The sequence below is a fragment of the Bos taurus genome, chromosome 10 (assembly GCF_002263795.3).
Source record: "Bos taurus isolate L1 Dominette 01449 registration number 42190680 breed Hereford chromosome 10, ARS-UCD2.0, whole genome shotgun sequence".
NCBI classification, from domain to species: domain Eukaryota; kingdom Metazoa; phylum Chordata; class Mammalia; order Artiodactyla; family Bovidae; genus Bos; species Bos taurus.
The window spans coordinates 75,544,551-75,569,425 of NC_037337.1; the positions used below are offsets into that span (position 1 = coordinate 75,544,551).

At 41.5% G+C, this 24,875-nt stretch overlaps 1 protein-coding gene across 1 annotated transcript in view; it reads left to right on the plus strand.

Moving 5' to 3' along the window:
* RHOJ (ras homolog family member J) overlaps nt 1–20,081 on the plus strand; it is a 93,468-nt gene extending 73,387 nt beyond the window's left edge. The window contains exons 3-5 of the mRNA NM_001083498.1: nt 6,514–6,678; nt 8,872–8,967; nt 17,795–20,081. Of these exons, the coding sequence (NP_001076967.1) occupies nt 6,514–6,678; nt 8,872–8,967; nt 17,795–17,941 (408 nt within the window). The 3' untranslated portion in view covers nt 17,942–20,081. The remainder of the gene's footprint in view (nt 1–6,513; nt 6,679–8,871; nt 8,968–17,794) is intronic.
* Nucleotides 20,082–24,875: the final 4,794 nt, after the last annotated feature.

Consider the following 24,875-nt stretch of genomic DNA (forward strand, 5'->3'; position numbering starts at 1 on the left):
GAAAGGGAGACATATGACCAGGTAGGGAGGCAAGTACACCAGGGGTTCATTAATGGCAGCAACCCAGGGCCCACTTGAAAGGACAGGAGCCTTCCCGTTTGTTATTAGCTGACCCAAGGGCCCTCTGGAGCCCAGAATCCAACTTCAACTCTCTATGTTGTCTGCCTAAAACCTCAGAACAAATGTTCTTCCTCAATGAGCGACTCAAACTTTCTTGCTCATGTGCCTCTTAATATGGTTTTAGAAGTGTTCAAACTCGGGGGCAGGGGGTGAGGAAGTTGACCCATGTGACAAGTTATTGCTTAAGAATAATCCTAGGACACAATCATATTTTTCTCATCATGAAAAATGGAGCTGTAGGGAGGATGATGGAGAAGGCAATGGCACCCCACTCCAGTACTTTTGCCTAGAAAATCCCATGGACAGAGGAGCCTGGTAGGCTGCAGTCCATGGGGTCGCTAGAGTCGGACACGACTGAGCGACTTCACTTTCACTTTTCACTTTCATGCATTGGAGAAGGAAATGGCAACCCACTCCAGTGTTCTTGCCTGGAGAATCCCCGGGACGGGGAAGCCTGGTGGGCTGCCGTCTCTGGGGTCGCACAGAGTCGGACACGACTGAAGCGACTTAGCAGCAGCAGCAGCAGGGAGGATGACCTCCCAACCACTAAAGAATCTGCTGTGTTTAAGACACAGGTCTGCAGTCTACAAACACTGACACATTCTATTCTCAGAGCAACCCTCTAAGGCCAATACTATTATCAACCTATTTTACAGATACGAAAACTGAGGCAGAGAGAACTTACCCAAGGTCCCACAGTAGCCACAGGCAGGGCTGGAATTTGAACCCTGTGAATAGGTCTGTCTAGCCCGCGTTCTTAAGCACTGAACTGCACTCCTGCCCAATGTGTGCCGCCCACATTTTCCAAACCAAGCCTGACAGATCCAAATGTACTTATGGGAGAATATAAAAGAGAGACCATGCTGAAAATCTGGGGTAAATGTCATTAAACCAAGAGGACTTGGAAGCAAATTTCTATTTCCAATTTGACGTGGGTATGGGGGTGAGGAGGGGTGAAGGGACTGCTCAGTGCAACTCTCCTCTCCTCCCCAAAGTGTGGTCCCAGGACCAGCACCACCAGGAAACCCATTAGAAATGCAACTTTTCAGACTTCATCCCAGACCTGCTGCTGAATAAGAATCTGCATCCTGACAAGATCCCCAGGTAATTTAAACACATGCGAAGTCTGAAGAGAGCTGGCCTAATGGTTTCACTTACTCACCATCTGTGCCATCACAGTGTGGCTGATGCAGACACATTTCAAACACAAGTGTTTAGTCCGTCTGTCTAAAGGCTGTCTAAAGGCTGTCTAAAGGCTGAGGCTGAGGCTGTTCCTGAGCTTTTCTTGTTTGATAATCACCCATAGTTACCCCCAGAACACGAGATTTGCCTTCAAAGCAAACACTCTCCTGCCCTCAGAATGAAGTTGGGTAAAAAGCACTCAAAAGCCTACCTTTACAACATCCCACCCTTCTCTCTACCCCAACCCCAGCCTCTTTGTCTACTTTAGCCCTTGAAGCCCCATTCAAGTCACTGTTGCAGTCTTCCATTCTCAGTTTCAACATTGGAAGGGGACTCAAATACCAGATAGACCACTGACCCTTTATATCATCTCAACATGTGTGCATCCAACCAAGACTCAAAACGTGGTCGTGGTGGTTTAGTCGCTCAATCGTGTCTGACTCTGTGACCCCAGGGACTATAGCCCACCAGGTTCCTATGTCCATGGGATTCTCCAGGCAAGAATACTGGAGTGGGCTGCCATTTTCTTCTCCAGGGAATCTTCCTGACTCAGGGATTGAACCTGCATCTCCTGCACCAGTAGGCAGATTCTTTACTGCTGAGCCACCAAGGATTCCCACTCAAAACGTGCTCCATTGCAAAAAAAAAAAAAAGGAATCAAATTATCAGCTGTACAAATTTAAGTCCCCCAACCTCCCAGTCCCCAGCCCTCAGTCTGAGGGAACACTTACTTATATTAAGCCTGAATCCCCTGCTGTGTTTTATAGCTGCAGTCCGTGGGGAAGAGGAGCTGAAATGGGTCAGGCCAGCCCAGGTGTGAGCCTTCTGTAATGGTACGCTTGTTCTGTGGCCCCGATTCAATCATTCAGTGTCTACAATGGAGTCACCTAGAGGACCCGTTAGGTCACAGAGCAGGCAGCCCTGCTCCCAGAACCTCAGCGTCAGAAGGCTGGCCAGCACCTGGAAATGTGCATCCCTCACGAGCTCCCAGGTGATGCCCATGCTCCTTTGGGAGCCACTGCACTAATGATCTCTAAGCCCTCTTCCAGCCTTGGAATTGTATTTTCCCAATTCCGTCAAAAACTATTCTATAGTATTCTATTATCAGAGAGTTAACTAAAAGCAAGGCTTCCCTGGTGGCTCAGTGGTAAAGAATCTGCCTGCCATGCAGGAGACCTGGGTTTGATCCCTGGGTTGGGAAGATCCCCTGGAGAAGGGAATAGCTCCCCACTCCAGCATTCTTGCCTGGAGGATCCCATGGACAGAGGAGCCTGGTAGGCTACAGTCCATGGGGTCACAAGAGTTGGACATGACTGAGAAATTAACACAAGACAAGAAAAATTTCACCTCTCACTTTCACATAAATCGAATTGTTTCCCATATTTTCATTTTTTCCCCCACCAGATTTCCAGTTCTCATTTACCTTATATAGTTTTTATAGCATCCTTAATGCTATATGCTAGGCATTCAGTAGGAAATTAATTAATCTTTTTAATTGGAATTATACAGCAGGACTGAGCTTCCCTGGTGGCTCAGGTGGTAAAGAGTTCGCCTGCAATGCAGGACACCTGTGTTCAATGCCTGGGTGGGGAAGATCCCCTGGAGGAGGGCACGGCAACCTACGCCGGTATCCTTGCCTGAGAATCCTCATGGACAGAGGAGCCTGGTGGGCTATAGTACATGGGGTCGCAAAGAGTCGGGCACCACCAAGCAACTAAGCACAGCACAGGACATACAGCAGCACTAAAATTTCCACAGAAGAGAGATCCAGAATACAGAGCAGGATAAAGCCCAATGAAGGACACAGTCAGAAGTCACCCAGTTGGACCTACTAGGAGAGAAAATTATCAAAAAACCAAACTCCTGTCACCTTCCCACCTATCAGCAACCCAGGGTCTTCCTAACTTTCCCATAATGTAAATAGAATTCCTTTGAGAGTTTCTGGGTAAAGAATCAAGTAAACATGATCCTTTCAGACTACCAGTTATTTGCTTATCTAGTTGTGACCCGATTTGTCCAGTTGTGACATTTCTCCCAATTCTGTTGTTTTTTTAGGCTTTGAGGTTTTAAATATACAGTATCTGCTGCCATCTGGTGGTACTTTCTGGTAGATGCAGACCTAGAGACAGGCCTTTCTTTAGATCTATAGATACTACACCCACATCATAGTCTAACATTTCTTTTCCTAGATCCTTGGGTAAAGCATCAATCCATATTAAGATTCCTAGAGAAGTGAATTTTAAAGAAAATGCTTAATCTGTCACTTAAAATTCTGGGCTGAAACAAATTACATGTTCACAATTAAGAGCTAGAGCTGGATTCAGGCCAAATACACTATCCTGGTGTTTAAGCTCTGCAATTTTGGTCCAGTGCTGAATTTCTCTACCCCTTAATTTCCTCTTCTATGAAATTCAGACGTTGATGTACCATGTTTTCAGGGCTAGTGAGAGGATTCAACTAGATCATGCATGAAAGCTTGAAACAGTGCCTGGCCCTTAGTAATAAGCCCTTGATATGTCTTCAGTTGGTAGTCAAGGAGATGTAACTCAGTTGTTCTCAACTCCATGCCAACCTCAGGCCAGTGAAATTAGAATACCCAGATACCCAAACCCACTCTCAAGAGATTCTGATTTCACTGATCCCAGGGTAGAGAAGGAAGAGGTAGGTAGTTGGCTAGCAGGGCATCGGGAGGTTTTTAAATCTCCCCAGGTGATTCTTATGAAAACTACAATAAATGATCCATAGAAAAGCCACGTATTCATTTGCAGGTCACAGCAGACCCCGTGTCATCCAGTCAGTCAATAGCACTTATGGAATATTTGCTATGGACGGAATATAAGTGGGGCACGAGAAAAAAACAACACAGCCCCTACTCCATTTATGACAATGCAGATGAGAGGATGAAGTGACAAGAAGCAGGTGGTGTCAGGAACAGCTATAGATTATGGGCTGGGAAGGAGAGTTCTTAGCTTGTGGACTTCACAGCTACTGTGAGAGACAAGGGAGAGGGAAGAGAGACCCTGGGAGAGGTTTGGCTTTTAGGGCTAGTTGTGTACAGAGGAGGCGGTACTTATAAAAGATGTTGTGCCCTCCCACCACTACCAGCCTCAGCATGCAGATACACACACAGACATGGGCACAACTTGACTGAGATGCAGTCGTAGGCCTGGCCCCAATCAGTTTTTAAGCAACATATTCAACTCCCAATTAACTGCTTTAATAGAAATGTGGTAAATGAGCCACAATAACTGACTTCTTGTGTTTCTAGTTCACTTTTTTTAGGATTTTAGGATTATTCAGCATCCTTGCCAGCCTGCATTGCATTTTGCTTAGGCTGTGATAGAATTAGAAGCAGTAATAGTGTACTGAGCCCACGTGCTGGGCACTAAATGAGATACACGCATACTGACCAACCAGAGATGACCATGCCTGACATTCCAAAGGGTTTCCTCCCAGGCATATGTGTACATGGCCATGTGCGCCCCCTTTTAATAAAGATGTAATTAGAGTCAATAGAAAGTGAGGTCGATATTTTTAAATATCCGTACATATTAAGTTTAAAATAGCAAGTATCAGGACTTTCCTGGTAATCCAGTGGTTAAGAATCTATTCTGCAATGCAGGGGATGTGGGTTCAGTCCCTGGTCGGGGAACTAAGATCCCACATGCTGTGGAGCAAGTAACTAGGCCACAACTAGAGAGTCCACACACTGCAATGAAAGTTTTCACATGATGCAATAAAGATCCTGCATGCCTCCCTAAGACCTGATACAGCCAAATAAATAATTTTTTTTAAAAAAGCAAGAATCATACAATTTAAGCTATATAATCAAATAATTTTTAAATAAACATGTATATGTTATACATGTAAATAAATGTTAAAAGTTTAGAAGGATACTGTTACAAAATGGCTCCATCTGGGAAGAAAGGAAAAACTATTAGAGATAAAGCGCTGGATAGAAACGAACTTTTACTTCTAATTCTATGTCCTTACATAATGTTTGAATATTTACAGTGAGCATATATGTTTTATAATTTTTTTAATGTTAGAAAGAGTGGTAAGGACAGACCCTAATAAATGAACTGATACATTGTCCATTTCTATGTATATATGTGTAAGTGTGAACATACAGATTTGGTTGCACCTATGTATATATAATGTGTGCTTGTATGTAGTATGTATATGTATATGAAGTATACTGTAGTGTGTATGAACACTGGTGTCATACTGTGGTATGTGAGAACATGTATTATTAATATGTGTATATAGTATATACAAATAAAATATACACACACACATAAAGTTACTGTGCACTTGTTACCAAATTCTATGAAAAAAGATAAAACCTAATAAAATAGCAGATTTTACCTTGGAACCTCCCAAAATATTTTATATACACTAAAAGGTACTTGCTGACTTTTGAGATGATTCAGTTGAGATGATTCAACGTTTTTCTTTGTCTCTATCATCTCCCACTAAAATAGCATATACATAAACATCTTATGCAACCACAAGCTCTTCAACCAAAGCATATTCTGGTCTGAAAAGTCTTTGGGGAAAAATCATTAATCTGGTATCTTATTTATTAGGTCACAATATGGCTTTTAGGTAGATTTAGAAATAAATCCCAAATTCTTAGCTCTAACCCCTCACACAATATATTTCTTCACATATTGTGGTGTATGCTTTGGCAACAACTCGTTGCTTTGCATTTTAGTTAGCTTATTCTAAATTGAATTTCAATGCAAATTTTTTTAAAATTACATAAGGAGAGAATTTCTGTGCTTTGGCCATTGGCCTACTACTTTAAATCCATATTCAATACAACACAATTCCCATAGACACAAGAATCGCATTAATTCTTCTTGAGTTATAGTCATTAAAAGGATGAACCTTATAGTATGTAAATTATCCCACTAAAGCTATTTTTAAATGTTTTTAAGGGTTTTGTTTCATTTTGTCTTGTTTTTTTAGTTCATCTTAAAAGAGGGCAATTCATAATTGCTCTGTACACAACAAAGTGTTTTCCTGGCCAATGGCTCCTTTCCTTCTGGTCATACAGGGAATCACCAGATTCCAGGGTCGGGGAAGGAACGGCGTCAGAGGGCGCTGCGGGGGAACCTGAAGTCTGCGTCACTCCTGGAACCACCCGGGCCACACCTCACCCTGTTGCATCAATACAAACACACAGACTCTTTGCTCTTCCCACAGGAGGATTACAACCAGCTGAGGCCGCTCTCCTACCCCAACACGGATGTGTTTTTGATCTGCTTCTCTGTCGTAAACCCTGCCTCGTATCACAACGTCCAGGAGGAGTGGGTCCCGGAGCTGAAGGGCTGCATGCCTCACGTGCCTTACGTCCTCATAGGGACCCAGGTTAGAAGGCGGCGTGGCCGGGGAGGGCGGCAGTGGGGGCTTATCAAAATGGAAAGACCCTGTGGGCGTCTCCTGGACATCCTGTTCTACCAAACACTGGTGAATAGAGGGTCTCAGGTACAACAGTCCTATGAACAGCCTTTATCATGAACCACGTGGTTATTCAGCCCAGGGTTGAAAAGACAATAGAACTGTTGCATATGTAACAGGAAGTTTCCGTAGGGCCTTTAAAAATTCTTCTCTCCACTTTTTGTCTTTAAAAAACAAAGTCATTTTTTAAACAGACACCCTTCTCCAGTTCTGAGTCAGAGGAATGAGGTGTAGATGTCAATTACACTTATTACCTAATTTTTTTAATATCTAAAATCCACGATTGTTTGAAAGTCACAAAATAGGTGTGAATGTCAAAATGACCGCAGCAATCAGAATAGGCTCATTATGACAGAAACTCCTCAATAACAGTCCTTGAAAAGGAAGACAGAAAGTCACTGTTCCCTATTCCCTTGAAGGCCCCCGGTCTTTCAGATCTTAGAAATGATATTAAAACAGATATATATAAGACAAAGCTGCAATTGTAAAAGACTTTAAAGTGTTTTGAAAGCTAATAAATTTCCATAGTTTGAATTTCCAACAGTAAGCCAGTTCCCAAACACATTAGAGATTGTTCTAGCTCTTTATAGTTTTAAATAGATTGTTCTTTGCTATGTTAAAACCCAAATTACTATCCCAAAGACACAGAAATATAATGATACTGAAGAGCTTTATTGTTGTCTGTTTCATATGCAGCTGCTTTCTACTTCTCATTTTACATTCTGCTTGACCAAGAGAAATTTTCAAGTAAGAGAAAGGAAAATATTTCCAAGAGAATATGTGGACTAACAGATCCATAAATATAATTAACACTTCTGCTCTGAAAGATAATTATTTGTTTGTTTAAATAAAATCTTCTGCCTCAACTCTAGATGATAACGTTTGATGATTTGGTAAGGAAATATATGATGGGACATGCCAACATCTTTGTATGATCCAAATCCTTTTTATAACCCGTGGGCACTAAGTTAAACAATTAAGGCAAAAAAATAAAACCCACCCACAAAGTAGTAAAGCTGAGAAATGGGCTTTCGAAGGGAGCCCTAAAGTCATTTTTTCTTTAAAACACAAGCTTTGATGTGCCCATATTGACACGCATGCATGTATGCATGGGTTCACACACAGAGAGATTAAAGCAACTTAAATATTTAAATTTTCAACCCTCATCTACACATGGACGCTATTTTTGAAGTAGTTCTATGTTTGAAAAGATTAATGTTTATTCCTTGAGCAAGCCCCTTGGAAATTCCTCTTTAGAACTTGCCTTCAGAGCCTACAGCACATTCTTTAGAATATCCTCACAAGTGACAAATCTTCATCCCTTTGAGTATGAAGATTTGGTTTGGAAAAGTCTATGTATATAATATACATATAATCAGAGCCAGGAAATAAACTATTAGAGAATTGGTAATATAACTAGAGACCAAATGAGGTGTCACTGCACAGTAATAAGACTGATTATTTTGCATATCCTATAAGTAGTGTAGGAAACTTCAAAAGCATTTGAAACAGCCACAGAATCATTTGAATAAGTCCTCAGCTCCCAGGGTAGTAGTGAAATTTCCCTGATAGCTCAGTTGGTAAAAAATCCTCCTGCAATGCAGGAGACCCCAGTTCGATTCCTGGGTCAGGAAGATCTGCTGGAGAAGGGATAGGCTACCCACTCCAGTATTCTTGGGCTTCCTTTGTGGCTCAGCTGGTAAAGAATCCACCTGCAATGTGGAGGACCTGGGTTCCATCTCTGGGTTGGGAAGATCCACTGGAGAAGGAAAGGCTACCCACTCCAGTATTCTGGCCTAGAGAATTCCATGGACTGATAGTCCATGGGGTTGCAAAGAGTTGGACAAGACTGAACAACTTTCACTTTCACTTTCCCAGGATAAGTTTTGAAGGCTAAACTATAAGGAAAGCCTGGGGTATACATATACAAAGAACTCACTTTAATTCTATACATAATATGGCCATGTGTATGTACTTCCTTAAAGAAAATTCAGCAATTTCACGGGTGTCAAGTGGGAAAACAACTCTATTATGTCACAGTTTGAAATATCTGGTAAGGCCTGAAAAAATGAATAAATGTATCACATGTGTGTTTTTTGCCAGATTGATCTCCGAGATGACCCCAAAACCTTGGCCCGTTTGCTGTATATGAAGGAGAAACCTCTCACTTATGAGCATGGTGTGAAGCTTGCAAAAGCGGTACCGATTTTGAATTTCATTTTCAATGGTTTCTGAGAGACAAGTTTGCTGTATGCTTTAGAATGGAAGAGCTACATAGGCTTTTGCTTTAAAATGCAAAGTGTTCAAAATCATCTCTCTGCTTTATTCATTTCCTCTGTTCAAGTCAGGCTGGAAGGGACCATGTGGTTGGCATTCTTGTCAGCCAGCACTGTCTGGTTTTCATTAAGAAAGAAACTTGATGAATTTAAACAGCTGAAGCACTTATCATTTGATTTAGCAACCTTTAGACTATCCATTTGCCATATTGAGTATGAATAAAGGGAATCATTAGATAGATATTTGTAAACCTCACTGCTTATTATCCATGTAACTCGTTTAAATGACTCCATAAAAGGCATTTTGTGATTTTCCTGAGAGAAACTTAGATTTGCATCTGGCAGGGTTGTATTTGTTTAGTCTTTCTCACCCTATAATGAGTAGCCACTTAGAGGAGCTGGATTATGTCACCAACAGCATCTTAAAAGAGTAACATGGACTGAAAGGTAACTAGCTGAAGAATCCAAGGGGCTATTCACAGATAATAACTACTTGCTCACAGCTGGAACAGTTTCCATGATCCTTTCCATGGTCCTTTCTTCATTCTTAAGAGCTAAAGAATGATTTTGTTGGGGAAACAATTTAGACCAAATCTGTCTCCCATTTACTGCCAAGATGTGCACAAAAGCAGACACTAACATGTCCATGAGAGAATGAGGTACCAGATACAAAAGGAGGTTTATAAATCATATTCCATAACCTCCTCGTTGGTTTAGTCCCAAACCCATCAAGCCAAGCCAAAGGTCTCAGAAATTTCTCTTTTACTTTATTTAACTAACTGTGCAAACGCATGCCCTAGGGCAGAGTTAGGGGTCCCCTGCTTTTAAATAGGTCAAGAGTCACATTAATTACCAATTTTTGGTAAATAAAAATGCATGCATTTCTCTTATTAAACCTTTCTTATAGGCAACAAAATTAAGTGATGCATTTGAATAGAAATGAATTAAATAAAATTCTGTTTCTGTGGATTAATACATGAGAACATCTCACAAATATTGAGAAACTGAATGCTTCTAGGGAGCTTCCCAGGTGGCGTTAGTGGTAAAGAACCTGCCCGCCAATGTAGAAGACGCAGGTTCAATCCCTAGGTTGGGAACATACTCTGGAGAAGGAAATGGCAACACACTCCAGTATTCTTGCCCTGAAAATCCCATGGACGAGGAGCCTGGCGGGCTACAGTCCAGGGGGGTCACAAAGAGTCGGACACGACTGAAGCAACTTAGCACTATGCTTCTAGGGATGGTAATGTTAGAACCAACGGTGGGAGCCACCCATCCTGTTCTCACTAAGCACTTTATAAGCTCCATCTCATTTCAGCCTCTTGCTCCCCTCTTAGGTAGAGAGCAGTGGTCTTCTCTTACAGTTGAGGACCCAGAGTCTTAGGGAGATGAACAGGTTTGATTCACACAGCTGATAATAGGGGTGTGTGTGTGTTCAATTGCTCAGTTATGTCTGACTCTTTGCAACCCTTTGGACTGTAACCTGCCAGGCTCCTCTGTCCATGAAATTTTCCAGGCAAGAATACTGGAGTGGGCTGCCATTTCCTACTCCAGAGGATCTTTCTGACCTCCCCACCCCCATGCACCTGACCTTTTGTAAACCATCTCCTCAAACCATTTCTTTTCCCACCTATAAAATGGGCACATGTCAGACTTCCCTGGTGGTCCAACGATTAAGACTCTGCACTTCCACACAGAGGACACAGGTTCAATTTCTCGTTTGGGAACTACGATTTCATATGCCATGTGACACAGCCAAAATTTTTTTTAAGAAATGGGCACATTTCTACAGGTTCTTCTTCCTTTTCCTCAAACATCCAGTTTCCATTCTCTCCCTAAAGTACTTAAACATGCTATGCTATGCGAAGTCACTTCAGTCATGTCTGACTCTGTGCGACCCCATAGAAGGCAGCCCACCAGGCTCCCCCGTCCCTGGGATTCTCCAGGCAAGAACACTGGAGTGGGTTGCCATTTCCTTCTCCAATGCATGAAAGTGAAAAGTGAAAGTGAAGTTGCTCAGTCGTGTCCGACTCTTCGTGACCCCATGGACTGCAGCCTACCAGGCTCCTCCATCCATGGGATTTTCCAGGCAAGAGTACTGGAGTGGGGTGCCATTGCCTTCTCCGGTACTTAAACGTACAGTTCCACAAATGATTGTATGCAATTCCCAGCTAGATACCTTTCACAGTGAGGAGGCTCCAAAGGCTCAGCACCAGCTCTGCACAGAAACTTGTTTCCTGTGTCTCTTGCTTCTGGAGTCTCTCCCACCACCATCCTGTCAACGTCCTAGGCTGACTTCTCATTTGGGAAGTTGTTTTTTCCCTCTGAGACGAAGTCGTTCCAAAGCCTCCCATCTCATTTCATACTTATTTTAGGAACAATGGCTGAGTTCACCACTTCATTGCCTTTTGCCAGTTTCTCCTAGCAACTGCTCTCAGATACAGCGAAAATCATGTTTAGCTTACAAAATCCAATTTAGAAGAAAACCAAGCAAGAGTTTAACTTGTTTCATCACAATTCATGTAATTATAGAGATGCTTTAGGTTTCTCTGCACCCTGACTTTCCTGTCAAGTAGTTTATAATAACAGCTAACATTTATGGAGTGTTTGCAATGCACTGGGCTTCATGCCAAGCGCTTTACACACCTTGTCTTAATTAATCCTCCCAGCTACCCCCCAAGGTGTACATATCATTACCTCCACTCTCCTAGTGGAAACTGAGGCTCAGAGAAGCTAAGATCACCCCCCCTAGAAAGTGGCAGGGCCAGGATATGAAAACTGCGCTTAACCACCATGCTCTTCTACTTCCCCCCTCTAATCTGAAAAGAAACCCTTAGGTTTGGGGCTTCTTTGTTTATAGACTGAAGCCCCGTATCTTTTTTAAAGACTTTTTTTGATGTGGATCATTTTTAAAGTCTTGATTGAATATGTTACAATATTGTTTCTGTTTAATGTTTTGGTTTTTTGGCCGTGAGACATGTTGGATGTCAGCTCCCCAGCGAGGGATCGAACCTGCACCCCCTGCAGGGTGAAGTCTCAGCCGCTGGACCACCAGGGAAGCCCCTGAAGGCCCCTATTGTAATGTGTATACTGTCCCCATGACTTAGATGCTTTGCAAGTTCAGATTTTTTATATTCTTTTGTTCAGTACTTGTCAATTTCCAAAATGTTTTTCATCTGAGAGGACATTTTATTTATGAGACATTTTCATGTCGTACGTATTTCCTATTATTTACACTCTAGAGTCAACTACATTTGTGTAAATGTTTTATATCAATTTATAATAAATAGTTATTGTTATCCCTTGCTTTACCCTTCCTCATTTGTGTATGTCTGTACTGCAACTGGACTTATTTGGCAATAACGAATACCTAATCTGTGCCACGTTAGCTCTAAGATGATGATGCTTTGTGCATTCTCTTTCCCAAGTCCACTGAATACAATCTAAACATGGTTTTCTAAGCTCAGTCTTCCTAAGGTATTTCTGAATAAAACACTGGACCATTTTCCTTTTTTCAATCTTTGGCCTCGCCTGTCATCTTCTTCACCCTGTGCATTTTTTATTGCTACTCTCACTCTTTATCTTAGCACCCGTTTCTTGGGTTTTTAACTTGCACCAGTGGGGTTTAAAGCAGCAAGACTGCAGCAAAAACCCTGTCATCAATGTTCATGGAGTCCTTAATACCCTCCCGCTGACTGTGAGGGTCACGGTTACCCTCCTTGTTTTGTGTGCCGGCCATTTCCACTTAGTCCTGTGGTCATGGGAAATCAGTCACTTCACTGCTGGGAGCTGGGCTACAGAGATCAGAGTGAGACAGCCCTGCCCTCAGGAGACCCACAGCCCAGAAGACGAGAGAGACAGGCAAGCTAAAGCATACCAACTGAACAAATAGAACAGATACGTGCACAGACTGGAGTAGCAGAGAGGAGACAGTGATGGACACGTGTGGGGAGAAGGGCTCAGAGCCAGTTCTTGGAGCAGCCAACAACTGAGCCAGGATAATAAGTTTGTCAGGTGGACAAAATTAGAAGACTGGGGAGATCAAATTCCAAATAGGGAGACTAATACGTGCAAGTAATGGCCCAAATTTCACCCACAAATGTTTTGATCAACCAACATGGGTATTTTTGATGTGATTTAGTGGCCAACATTGATCAATTTGGAAACTTCATGTAAATATACACATTTCTAATTTCTTTAAAAAAAAAATCAGTACATCTGGCAGCACAATCCAGCATTTCCTCATCAGTTGAAACTTTTAAACAGTTTTTTAAATAAGGTATTGGGTTGGCCTGAAAGTTCATTCAGGTTTTCCCATAAGATGGTACAGAAAAACCTGAACCAATATATACTGTTCAGTAAGCCACAATCCCCACCACCTCATAATAACCTACACTCAAGCAGTGCACTCACATTATCCATCCTTGAGTTGGCAGTTTCTACCAATTCTTGAAAAAAAAATCAGCAGCCAATGCATCCAGCCTAGAAACACTTCCTCTTTCAGCAGTTTGGTCATCATGCTAATTTACTGAGATGGAATCTCTCTCATAAGTCCTTTGGTTCTCTTTCTGTCATATGGCTCTCAAGTTGAACTTTCTCTCTGCATAACTTTCCTAAATTTTAAATAAGGAATAAGGAGCTTTTCCGCTACTAGCCATTTCTTTAGCTACCAGCTTATTCTGTTTATTGCACTAAATCTCTTCTTCCTATTTACATACAGTACCAAGCTTCCTTTTCCTTCCCTTCTTCTCTCATCGTCACTCAGTCATAACAAAATCTCCATCTCTTTGTTTTGCTCTTTCATCACATTTCTTTACATTTGCTAGAGAGACCTCAACAGAATGATTAAGACTCAGGCTCAGGAGACAGACACATTCAAATCTCTGCCATTTTCTTAGTTGTATGGCTTTGGGGAGGTTACCTTACCTCTCTGGACATCAGTTTTCTAAGCTGATGGAGAATGGTGAGATACATACCTCTCAACTAAGTGAGCCAGTGTACCTACCGCAGGGTCTAGCTCACCTAGCTAGCATTGTTGTAGACACTGTGTCCTCTCAGATACGTCTGCAGCTGGGCAGACCTTCCGTTTCATTCCTTCCAGTTATGCCTTATCTTATTCTAGAACATGTCCCACCTCCACAAGGACCACCTGGAAGAAACACTAGGTTTTCTTTCACTTGATCGGTCACTGAGTTTGTTTGCCTGGTTTTTCCTTCTTGTCAGACTCTTTTATGTTCTGTATACCTCTGATAAATTTCCCAGCTTCTGAAACAATGTTACAGCCATTATCAAGTTATCAGGAAAATGTTCTCTCAGTTTACATTCCTCAGTCTCTATTTTGTTCCTGAAAACACATCATTTTGGTAAAGCATGTCCCAGATTGCTAACATGTGTATCTAAATAAAGATCTGTGAATCCTGAGCACTTGCAGATGGATTCTAAATATTTGACAGTGTAGGTCCCTTTGCTCCAAGAGGCAGATGAAGTTGCTGCTGTAAAAGAGGCTATATTTCCCTGGGATGGTTTTGCATTTTGCATCTTGGAGGGCACACTTTTTTTTTCCAGCAGTCCCTATAACATGGCTGTGTTTTAGGGAATAAGTCTTGGCTGCATCAGGATGAATTCTTTCCTCTGATCATTAGAGCACCTGATCCTTGGTTAGTAATACTGACCTCACAACTAGGTTCTGGTTCTCACACATATCTCCCAGATCACACCCAAAATCTGTTTGCTACTTTTCCTGTAACTATCAGTACAAAATAATGCTATATTAACCCAGTTACACAATAATGCCTTGATCTACTGTTTGATTATCTTCAGAAATGTCTGAATTGGGAACGACAAGTTTGGACTCCTCTTGCACCATCAAAAGGCAAACTCTAATAAGTTGTCAGCAGCACTGTGGCGGGGGTGGGTAGAGACAAGAGAAGGAGGAAATGTGCAGTCTCCCATCTTGCAGGACCAGATGGTCCAGAATTCCACGTGTGAACCCAGATCCGTCCAGCTGTCCTGTAATTTCCAGAGTCAGTCGAGGCTTGTGATCTTAGTGGGGAGGTATTCTAGATACAACAGCCCATGGCATGTTCTGGGTCTTTTTTTCAGGATGACTGACAAGAACCATTCAGTAGACACATTCATTAAAAATCAGTGTGCCTTTCACATGTGTTAATATTGAGTCCTGAATACAATCCCAAACTGTAAGAGATGACATTTCAGGATATTATTAGGAAAAATTTTTCTGATCCTTATCCTTATAATCCTTATCCCTCACTTCCCTTGTGGCTCAGCTGGTAAAGAATCCACCTGCAATGTGGGAGACCTGGGTTCAATCCCTGGGTTGGAAAGATCCCCTGGAGAAGGGAAAGGCTACCCACTCCAGTATTCTGGCCTGGAGAATTCCATGGACTGTATAGTCCATGGGTTCGCAACGAGTCGGACACAACTGAGTGACTTTCACTTCATTCAGTTCAGTTCAGTCGCTCAGTCGTGTCTGACTCTTTGCAACCCCATGAATCGCAGCACGCCAGGCCTCCCTGTCCATCATCAACTCCCAGAGTTCACTCAAACTCACGTCCATCGAGTCGGTAATGCCATCCAGCCATCTCATCCTCTGTCGTCCTCTTCTCCTCCTGCCCCTAATTCCTCCCAGCATCAGAGTCTTTTCCAAGGAGTCAACTCTTCGCATGAGGTAGCCAAAGTACTGGAGTTTCAGCTTTAGCATCATTCCTTCCAAAGAACACCCAGGGCAGATCTCCTTTAGAATGGACTGATTGGATCTCCTTGCAGTCCAAGGGACTCTCAAGAGTCTTCTGCAACACCACAGTTCAAAAGCATCAATTCTTCCACGCTCAGCTTTCTTCACTTCACTATCCCTCTCTTAAATTCAATTGTTTTTAATTATACAAAAAGCTATTTTCTAATCCAGACCATGGTCAAAGTGAAACCATAAAATAAATTTTCAATATGTAACATCCTTCCTTTGAGAATTTTTTTGGCTCATACAGTAACCAATAACCATATAGGAAAAAAGTGCATATCTGGACCCCACCAGAACAATTTTACCTCATGCTTAGTTTTCTTATCTGTGGACTTTCAAACAAGTGGGCAGCTTCATTTCATTGTCAACTTGACCAGAGTTGAGTGATGAGGGTCAGAATTTCCATCATGAAACCAGGGAAAGAACAGTCATCAAGTGACCCAGATTCTAGGTCTAGCTCGTTCACTTTCTAGCTGGATGTCCTTAAGCAATACAAATTGGCTGGTTGCTGCCCAAGACACCCCACATTCATGTCTTGCTTGGCCAATAGAATGTTTTTTAATTGGTAAATATTAATTAAAATCAAAATGCCCACGTCCTCTTCAAAAACACAAAGATGGCAACAACGAACCAACATTCCTGCATGACAACGGTTGTCCAAAGCCAAGTAGACCGACAGCCTTAGAGAGGTGTGCACCCCCAGGACGCCGCAGTCTCCACCTCTCCCTGTTGTCTGGCACCAGCTCTGCTTTACTTAATTACCTAAGCTACTGGCTCTAATCAGCATGTGATTTTGCTACCCTGTTTTAGTCATTTATCTGTTGGTTTCTGGGAGCCCTCCATCCATCCACCCTCTCCTGGATACACTTTAATTTTTCAGTTATTCTTATAATGTGAAGCATATAATAGAAGCATTTCTCCAGATGTCCTTAATATTAAAACGTCCACATTAAATTGTTAGCTCATACTGGACATGAGTCTGAGTGACCTCCGGGAGTTGGTGATGGAAAGGGAGGCCTGGCATGCTGCGATTCATGGGGTCTCAAAGAGTCAGACACGACTGATCGACTGAACTGAACTGAACTGAACTGAGCTTGGGAGCAATTAAAACCCCAGGTCTTGCTCACATGAATTCTCTCATGAACTTGACTGCCAAACATGGTCTGCTCTACCTGCAATTTTTTAAAAATGAGAATCTGTAGCTCTGGCCTGAATTTTTATATTTCTCATAGGGATCTGTGATTATCAAATATGTCATAATATGAAATCATCAAAAGCTTTGAAATAAAGCCCTAGGCAAGCACAAGATATTTTGTCATTTAAATACACGTAGACTGTATATTGACAAAGAGGGTTTATGACCTTTATTTTTCTGTGTTTTGGGAGTTTTTTAACTGCTTAAAATATGCCTTTTAATGTATCTTAAAACTGAATAATATAACCAATCAGATATTACTTTGCCGAGAGATACCTTGTCGGAAGTGCATTTTAATCAAAAATGACCTATAAAACCATATCACTCTCTATAAAACCACTCTCTTTCTATGAGCTTTATTAAGAAAGTTGACACCCTGCCCTACTATGCACAGAAGGGAATTCATTTCACTTGTACCACATTCACATGTTCTGCATACAAATGAGAAGGCACTAAAAACAACATCACATACCCTGGTGTTCACAAAAAATACTTAAACCATATCACTGGTTTTGAATCCTCTCTTAATTTTTATGTTTTATATTCTTATACTTATAATAAATTTGTTGTTCATCAGAAGCAATCCACAGTCATTTAATGTTAATGTCAGAAAGCAAAATATGTAAAAATACCAAAAAGAAAAGCAGATGCGAGTTGAAACACAGAAGGAAAAGACGTGATCCAAACTATCCCTGGGCTGTTTGTGAGATAAGCAGCAGTAGCTCTTGGCTGGGCAGAGGGCAGACACCACTGTGCTTTTCTCTCTCTCCTCCTCTCACGCCTCTCTTTGTGTTTTAGATCGGAGCACAGTGCTACCTGGAATGCTCGGCCCTGACCCAGAAAGGTCTCAAAGCAGTTTTTGATGAAGCAATCCTCACCATTTTCCATCCCAAGAAAAAGAAGAAACACTGCTCCCAGTGTCACAGCTGCTGTTCAATTATCTGAGGTGGCTTGAGACCCACCTCCACCCCACAAAGGGTAAGAATGGCAGCCAATCTCTGTGACCCAGCTCAAGCCAAAAGAAGGGCATGACCAGAGAGGAAGTCCCTGACCCAGAGGCTGGCCCCTCCGCCCTGTGAGCCCTCCCAAGCACAGCACACTATCAGCCAACTGCCACATCCTCCATACCAGCCAGAAGCATCCACGTTGCACACTCCACGAGAATGCTGAGCCCAGATCCCAGCCAGTGCCACCGCTGACCACGTGGGAAACAAAGTCAAGGCCATCTTGAGTTTTCCATCATCCCCTCCAAGGGCATGAAGCTGATAGGAAATCATCATAGGAAAACCAAAAAAAAAAAGAACTTGGTTCTTGTCTTTTACAAAACATGGGAATATGATACTAACCTTTTTTTCTTGAATCTGCTGTTCTCCTATGTGTCTTACCTTAATTTGTATTATTTTAAGAAATTACTAATTTACCAGTTTACTCAGGCCTTATAAAACCATGCCAAACTATCTTAAAGAAAAAGGTTTTGATGTTCATTCCTATTTTCAGCATGTTTCTACCAAAGCTATTAAAACCAACATGTACCTCTGAATGCCTGACTGTAAGAAGATACAAGGAAATGTTGAAACTTTTGGAAATACGTGAAGCCATAATTTCTGAACCTGATTGAAAGAGACACCACCTGAACTGTTGCAGGTCTGCGTTTGTTGCCTAAAATTCACCCCCAGAAATGCTTACGTTGACTGGTCACTTTATTTTTTCCACGTTATATTGTCATTGTTGTCGTTTAGTTGATAAGTCAGGTCTGACTCTTTGCAATTCTTTGGACTGCAGCACACCAGACTTCCCTGTCCTTCATTATCTCCCAGAGTTTCCTCAAACTCACGTCCATTGAGTCAGTGATGTCATTCAACCGTTGCATCCTCTGTCTCCCCCTTCTCCTCTTGCCTTCAATCTTTCCCAGCATCAGGGTCTTTTCCAATGAGTTGGCTCTTTAAAATTACAAATGAACTGTGCTTTTAAGAAAGTAGAATTTCTGCTTTTCAATCAAACTGATTAGGAAGAGAATATGGCAGACCTATCTTTTTAAAAAATTATTATTCGTTAAAGTGAAATTTCCTGCTCCCTCCCTTCCCCACTGTATGCCTCTTTGCTCTCTTGATTTCACACTCTTTCCCATGCCCAATAATAACTTGATTCCAAAGAAGGATCTGATCATAGGATGTAAAAAAGTTGCAAAGGTTAAGCCAAAGTGCCTCAATTTTCCCTCTCACTTCAACTGAAAGTGCTTCTCAGCTTGTCCCATGGGAGTTCTCATTCATTCTCTTTAAAGGATATTTTCCAAGTATAACTGGTACTAAAATATTGCCCCTCCCTATTTCCTGTATTCATTGTCCCAAATGTGTATTTTGGTCTATATCCATGAATACCAAGCTCTGGATCCATCTATGCCCTGCTTCCAAAATGATGTGCTCTATGGAACAGGGACTTTGGCCCTGGGGAAGAGACTCTTCCAAACATCCAGGGATTCTTGTATCTCAGAGTGATTTATTTCCTAGCTTTTAATTAGAGACTGTGAAGGCTTCTAATTAGTCTTATTTGCTTACAGTTATCCTGGAAACACCCAGGTAGGCACTTTATTTTTATTTCAACTGCATAAGCAAAGTGCCTCTTTGCAGCATGAAATTACACGAATTTTAGTTTAAGAATTTCTAGATTCACACTCCTGTTGGAAAAATCCTGTCTTTCTAGTTCTTTATGCTCCTGGAGGAAGCACATTTAAAAAGGAGCATACAGTATTGGTCTTTTCTGTGAAGACCTTCCGTGACACCCCCCCTAGTTTTTTGGGTTTTGTTTGTTTGAAATTTTTGAAATGTGCTTTCCTCTCTTCTATATTTCAAGTTTTATTTCTCTTCTCCCCCGTCTAGTTGCTGAACATTTTCTTGAATACACACACACCCCACCTAAAAGAAAACGGGAGTTTTGTAAGTCAAAGCTTGACGTTTAGAGAAAACAAGGACATTCTCTCTTTGTAAATGGAAATCAACCATGTATAAACTGTAACTCTGCAGACTTTGAGTTCATCCTTTACAAACAATAATGAGCATTTAGCCCTATAATAAATGAAGTGCCGTTACCTGGTTTTGTTACATTATTGTGTGGTTGCTGCTGCTGCTAAGTCGCTTCAGTCATGTCCAACTCTGTGCGACCCCATAGACAGCAGCCCATCAGGCTCCCCTGTCCCTGGGATTCTCCAGGCAAGAACACTGGAGCCAGTTGCCATTTCCTTCTCCAATGTATGAAAGTGAAAAGTGAAAGTGAAGTCGCTCAGTCGTGTCTGACTCTTAGTGACCCCATGGACTGCAGCCTACCAGGCTCCTCCGTCCATGGGATTTTCCAGGCAAGAGTACTGGAGTGGGGTGCCATTGCCTTCTCCTTATATCTTGCTAAAGAGCCACTCCTCACTGATGTGGATGAAAAATTGAGAACAGTGTGTTTGCTCTGCCAAGGAGAATTTTCCAGATGTGTGCACTCAACAGGCAAATGGTTCCCCAGGTCATCACCTCCCTAATGGGCCACAGAGATTAACTTGTTCATAGTGGGAGATCTCTCTCTTGCCTAGAACCAGAACCTGGAGAGACAGTGTCTGTGTGGAGCCCAGGCGCTTAGAGATTTTAGGAGCTACTTGTTGAATAAAATAATGAAGAACAAAGCAATCTAAAAGAGTTCATGTCATTCCACCAAATTAATCACGTATTCCCTGTTTCATGGCAATAGGTAGTTTATGTCTCTAAAAAAAAAAAAAGTTTTCTGCCATAAAATTGAATAAAACTATATTCTGAAACCAAAGATTGAAAGACATAGAAATCTCAACAAGGACCCTTTAAAGGTCTACACCATCTTCAAAGTCAAGAAGGGGCAACAGATCGCTATTGAAGGTGTAGTCTTGACTTTTCTGAGATAGAAGAAGCTATAATCCAATTTCCTCATTGTACAGATGAGAAAATACAAGCCCAGATGAGTTAAAAGAGATATGTTGTGACAAAGCTGGACAGATCTCAGCTGTTCTGCTTCCCATCCAGTGCCTTTCATCTCCATACTGTAATCTATACTGGTGGCTCAGATGGTAAAGAATCTGCCTGCAATGCGGGAGATCTGGGTTCAATCCCTGGGTCAGGAAGATCCCCTAGAAAAAGGAATGGCAACCCATTTCAGTATTCTTTTTTTTTTTTTTTAATATTTATTCACTTATTTGGCTGCACCAAGCCTTAGTTGCAGATGTGGGATCTAGTTCCTGGACCAGGAAACAAACCTGGGCCCCCTGCATTGGGAGCTGAGAGTCTTAACCACTGGACCAGCAGGGAAGTCCCCCATTTCAGTATTCTTGCCTGGAGAATTCCATGGACAGATGAGTCTGGCGGGCTACAGTCCCTGGGGTTGCAGAGTTGGATACCACTAAGTGACTAACACTTCACTTTCATACTAGAATCTACTCATTATCAACATATTAAGTTGGAGTTTTGTAGGTATATTACCTGAGTTGCATCTGTTTATCCTATAGATCCTAACCATATTTCAAATATATGACGTGGGCCACTATAATAAGATATATATGTACAGTGTAATATAATCTCAATTTCATGGCTTGATCAGGTAGCTAGTTTGACAGATTTTTTTTTTCAATCAGATGGTTGGTTGTTTGGTAGAATTAATGGACTTATTTGGAAGACCCAAGTCAGAACCATGTTAACAGTAGAACTCTGGGCTGCTTTCTGCCAAGAAAATTTATACCCAAAGAGCAATTGCTGAATGCAGTAACTGCAGCACTTTCAACAAGAAAGCACTAAACTGGGAAATCAAAAATTGTCACACACATATGACAGGAAGAGAGATTTGGTACTGAGATTTCAATATGTCTGATCATGACATACAAAGAACCTTTTGGAAGATTTCTGGTCTGTAAGAGAAGAGAAGTACCAGATGAAGTGCATGTAGCCATACACACAGCTTTCATAAAACCCAGAATGTGAAAATAACATAAATATCATCATTAAGAGTGCTGGTTCCTATAACCTCACGAAGTAGAGGGTCTTCAAGAAGAAATATATAACCTGAGTGAAGTCGCTCAGTTGTGTCCAACTCTTTGTGACCCTATGGACTGTAGCCTGCCAGGCTCTTCCATCCATGGGGTTTTCCAGGCAAGAATACTGGAGTGGATTGCCATTTCCTTCTCCAATATAACTTGAGGTCAGCCTTTAAAGAGGCAGTGTTCCGGGAGTTGGTGATGGACAGGGAGGCCTGGCATGCTGTGATTCATGGGGTCGCAAAGAGTCGGACACGACCGAGCAACTGAACTGACTGAACTGATTGCTTTCATAAACGCAGATTCATCCATAAGACCAAAGTGATGGAAGATTAAAAATCAAGGTTTAGCTTTAAAGGAATGTTTGACACCGTGCTGGAGATGATCTTATGTCTTCATTTTTAAATCTACCCCTATGTTTAGAGGCCAGAATACAAAATGTGCATTCTCTTCTGCAGAGAAAACCACAGGTCACTAGCTATTCTCTTAAGAGTCATTGCGTAGGCTGCCCAAGTACAAAGGAAAACTCAAGAAAACATTTCATTTCAAGGACCATTAGAAACAGAAAAAGAGAGAGTGAGAGAGGTCAGGGAAACCAAACTTCTTGCGAAGAAAGTTAGGTACTCTTAAAAAGGAAACATTTAGAGAAGGGAGGAAAACCTAAAACCAAACACGAGGCAAAAACACATATCTGACAATCCTCCTGGAGAATCACCAACTTCTGCCTGGTCTCCAGAGCCATGGGGAAGAAAGCAGGGCCATTCTCATCAAGAGCATTCTATGTTTCTGGGTCTCAAAGCAGAATCAGCCAACAGAATTAATTGTGTAATAATCCTAGATAATACCACCTCGTGATTCATTAAAAATGGATGAAGTGCTGGACAGCGCTCTCTGGGTCTTTACTAGCCAAGCAGGTCATCTCTCTCAAACCTCCTCTGAGGTCATTTCCCTTCAAACCTTCTTATTCATCCTCCTCAAACCTTCTAACATGGAGCGGGCAGGCAAAGGAAACTTACCAAGAAATATGAGTGAATAAATCAGTTTGAAAGTTTCGTTGAAAATGAACACGACTTAAAACCTGAAAAGGATGACTGTGGGATATCTGGAAAGACAGTTACTTGTATGAAGAATATTTATTTATCTTGGCGGGAATAACTCTAAATAGAAAGAATGCATTTAAAATGGACAATGGTGTTACCTTTCTAAAATAAAACATTTCTAAACTCCAAAATTAAAAAATAAAATGCACAACAGCAATGACAGAGTACAAAAATATGAGGCAAGGCAACAATTCATGGTGCTTCCATGGTCAACAAAGAGCAAAAAGGAAATTAAAGCATCAAGCTCTACACACAAGCTCATTGAGCATTAGAGGCTCAGCGCTGCTCTTGGGAGATCTCTTGGGGTTAGGACAGGAATGAGTCAAGGAGGGATGTGTTCATCTGTGAATCTGTGGGATGCAAGTTCAGTAACAGTTCTTGGCTTTTAACTTCCACTACAAGAAATTAGAGGAAAAGCTGCATGATTAATCTTGGTCACAATCTATGCTTTTTTTTTTTCCTCCTTGGGATTGGTTCATCTGTGAATTTGTGGGATGCAAGTTCAGTAAAAGTTCTTGGCTTTTAACTTCCACTACAAGAAATTAGAGGAAAAGCTGCATGATTAATCTCAGTCACAATCTATGTTGTTTTTTTCCCTCCTTAGGGAATATTCTGTTAAAATCTAGAGTCATTTTGTGCGTGTTTTAAACATGTTCTACCATGGAAATTTCATTTTGTTCTGAGTTCTGCAGTGACTCAAAAACTTTATGATATGTAGCTGGTATAATTTTGCTGTATTTTCAGCCATGTCCTCCAAGACTCTCGGTATATGCAGTTATCATGGATGAACAGGGGCTGATCAGTGTTTTAGGGATGTGATGTCCAGAGTAATTTGAGGAGAGGGTCCCTAAGACCCAGAGCGAAGTCTCGCCTGGAAGCATGTTTCGCCTCCCAGAGACCCTGAACAAATCAGTCTTTTTTATTTTATGTTAATTCTTTTTTTAAAAAAACTTTTAAAAGATTTGTTTATTTAAAAGTAATATCCTGCTCAATATTTTATGTTTTTTTTCCAGAAGCCTTCTTTATTTTTTTAATATAAATTTATTTATTTTAATTGGAGGTTAATTACTTTACAATATTGTATTGGTTTTGCCCTACATCAACATGTTAATTCTTTAAAGAAAAAACAGAAACTCTTTCATAGCAGGTGGTATGTTTGGGACACACCCGAAAGTGCCACCACCTGCTATTTTTTTAAATCAATTTTTGTAAGCAATCGGATTTTTTTCTCACAGAGGGGCTGTGGGCAGACGGTTAATGAATTCTGCATTCTTCTCATTACCTGGCTTAAATTGTTTTGTTTGCTCTGAGTACACAGTAATTGCTGTGTAAGTACATCTCAGGAGCATTTTATCCCGATGGAAACAGTCCACATTCCTCCTCAGGTAATCTCAACAGAGAAAATGATAGACACGGGAAGCATGGCTGAGCTGCTTGCAGACTGGCTTTCTTACCATCTGCTTCTTTGTAATGGCTATCCTGTGTACACTTTTGGTAATTAACAAAATGCCATTTCCTGTACTATAACCTTGAAGTTTATCTTGTGCTGTATTTTGACTTTAATTCATTATTCAGTCTTTTTTCCTACTCTCATTTCTGGGTTATCTGAGGGTGACCTCGTCAGCCACTCAAGAAAACTGCCTTCTCTAGCCTCTGTTAGAATGGGAAATTTGGTACTCAAAGTGTGGTCCAGGGACTAACAGAATGGGCACAACCTGTGAGCTAGTTAGGACTATAGAAGCGCAGT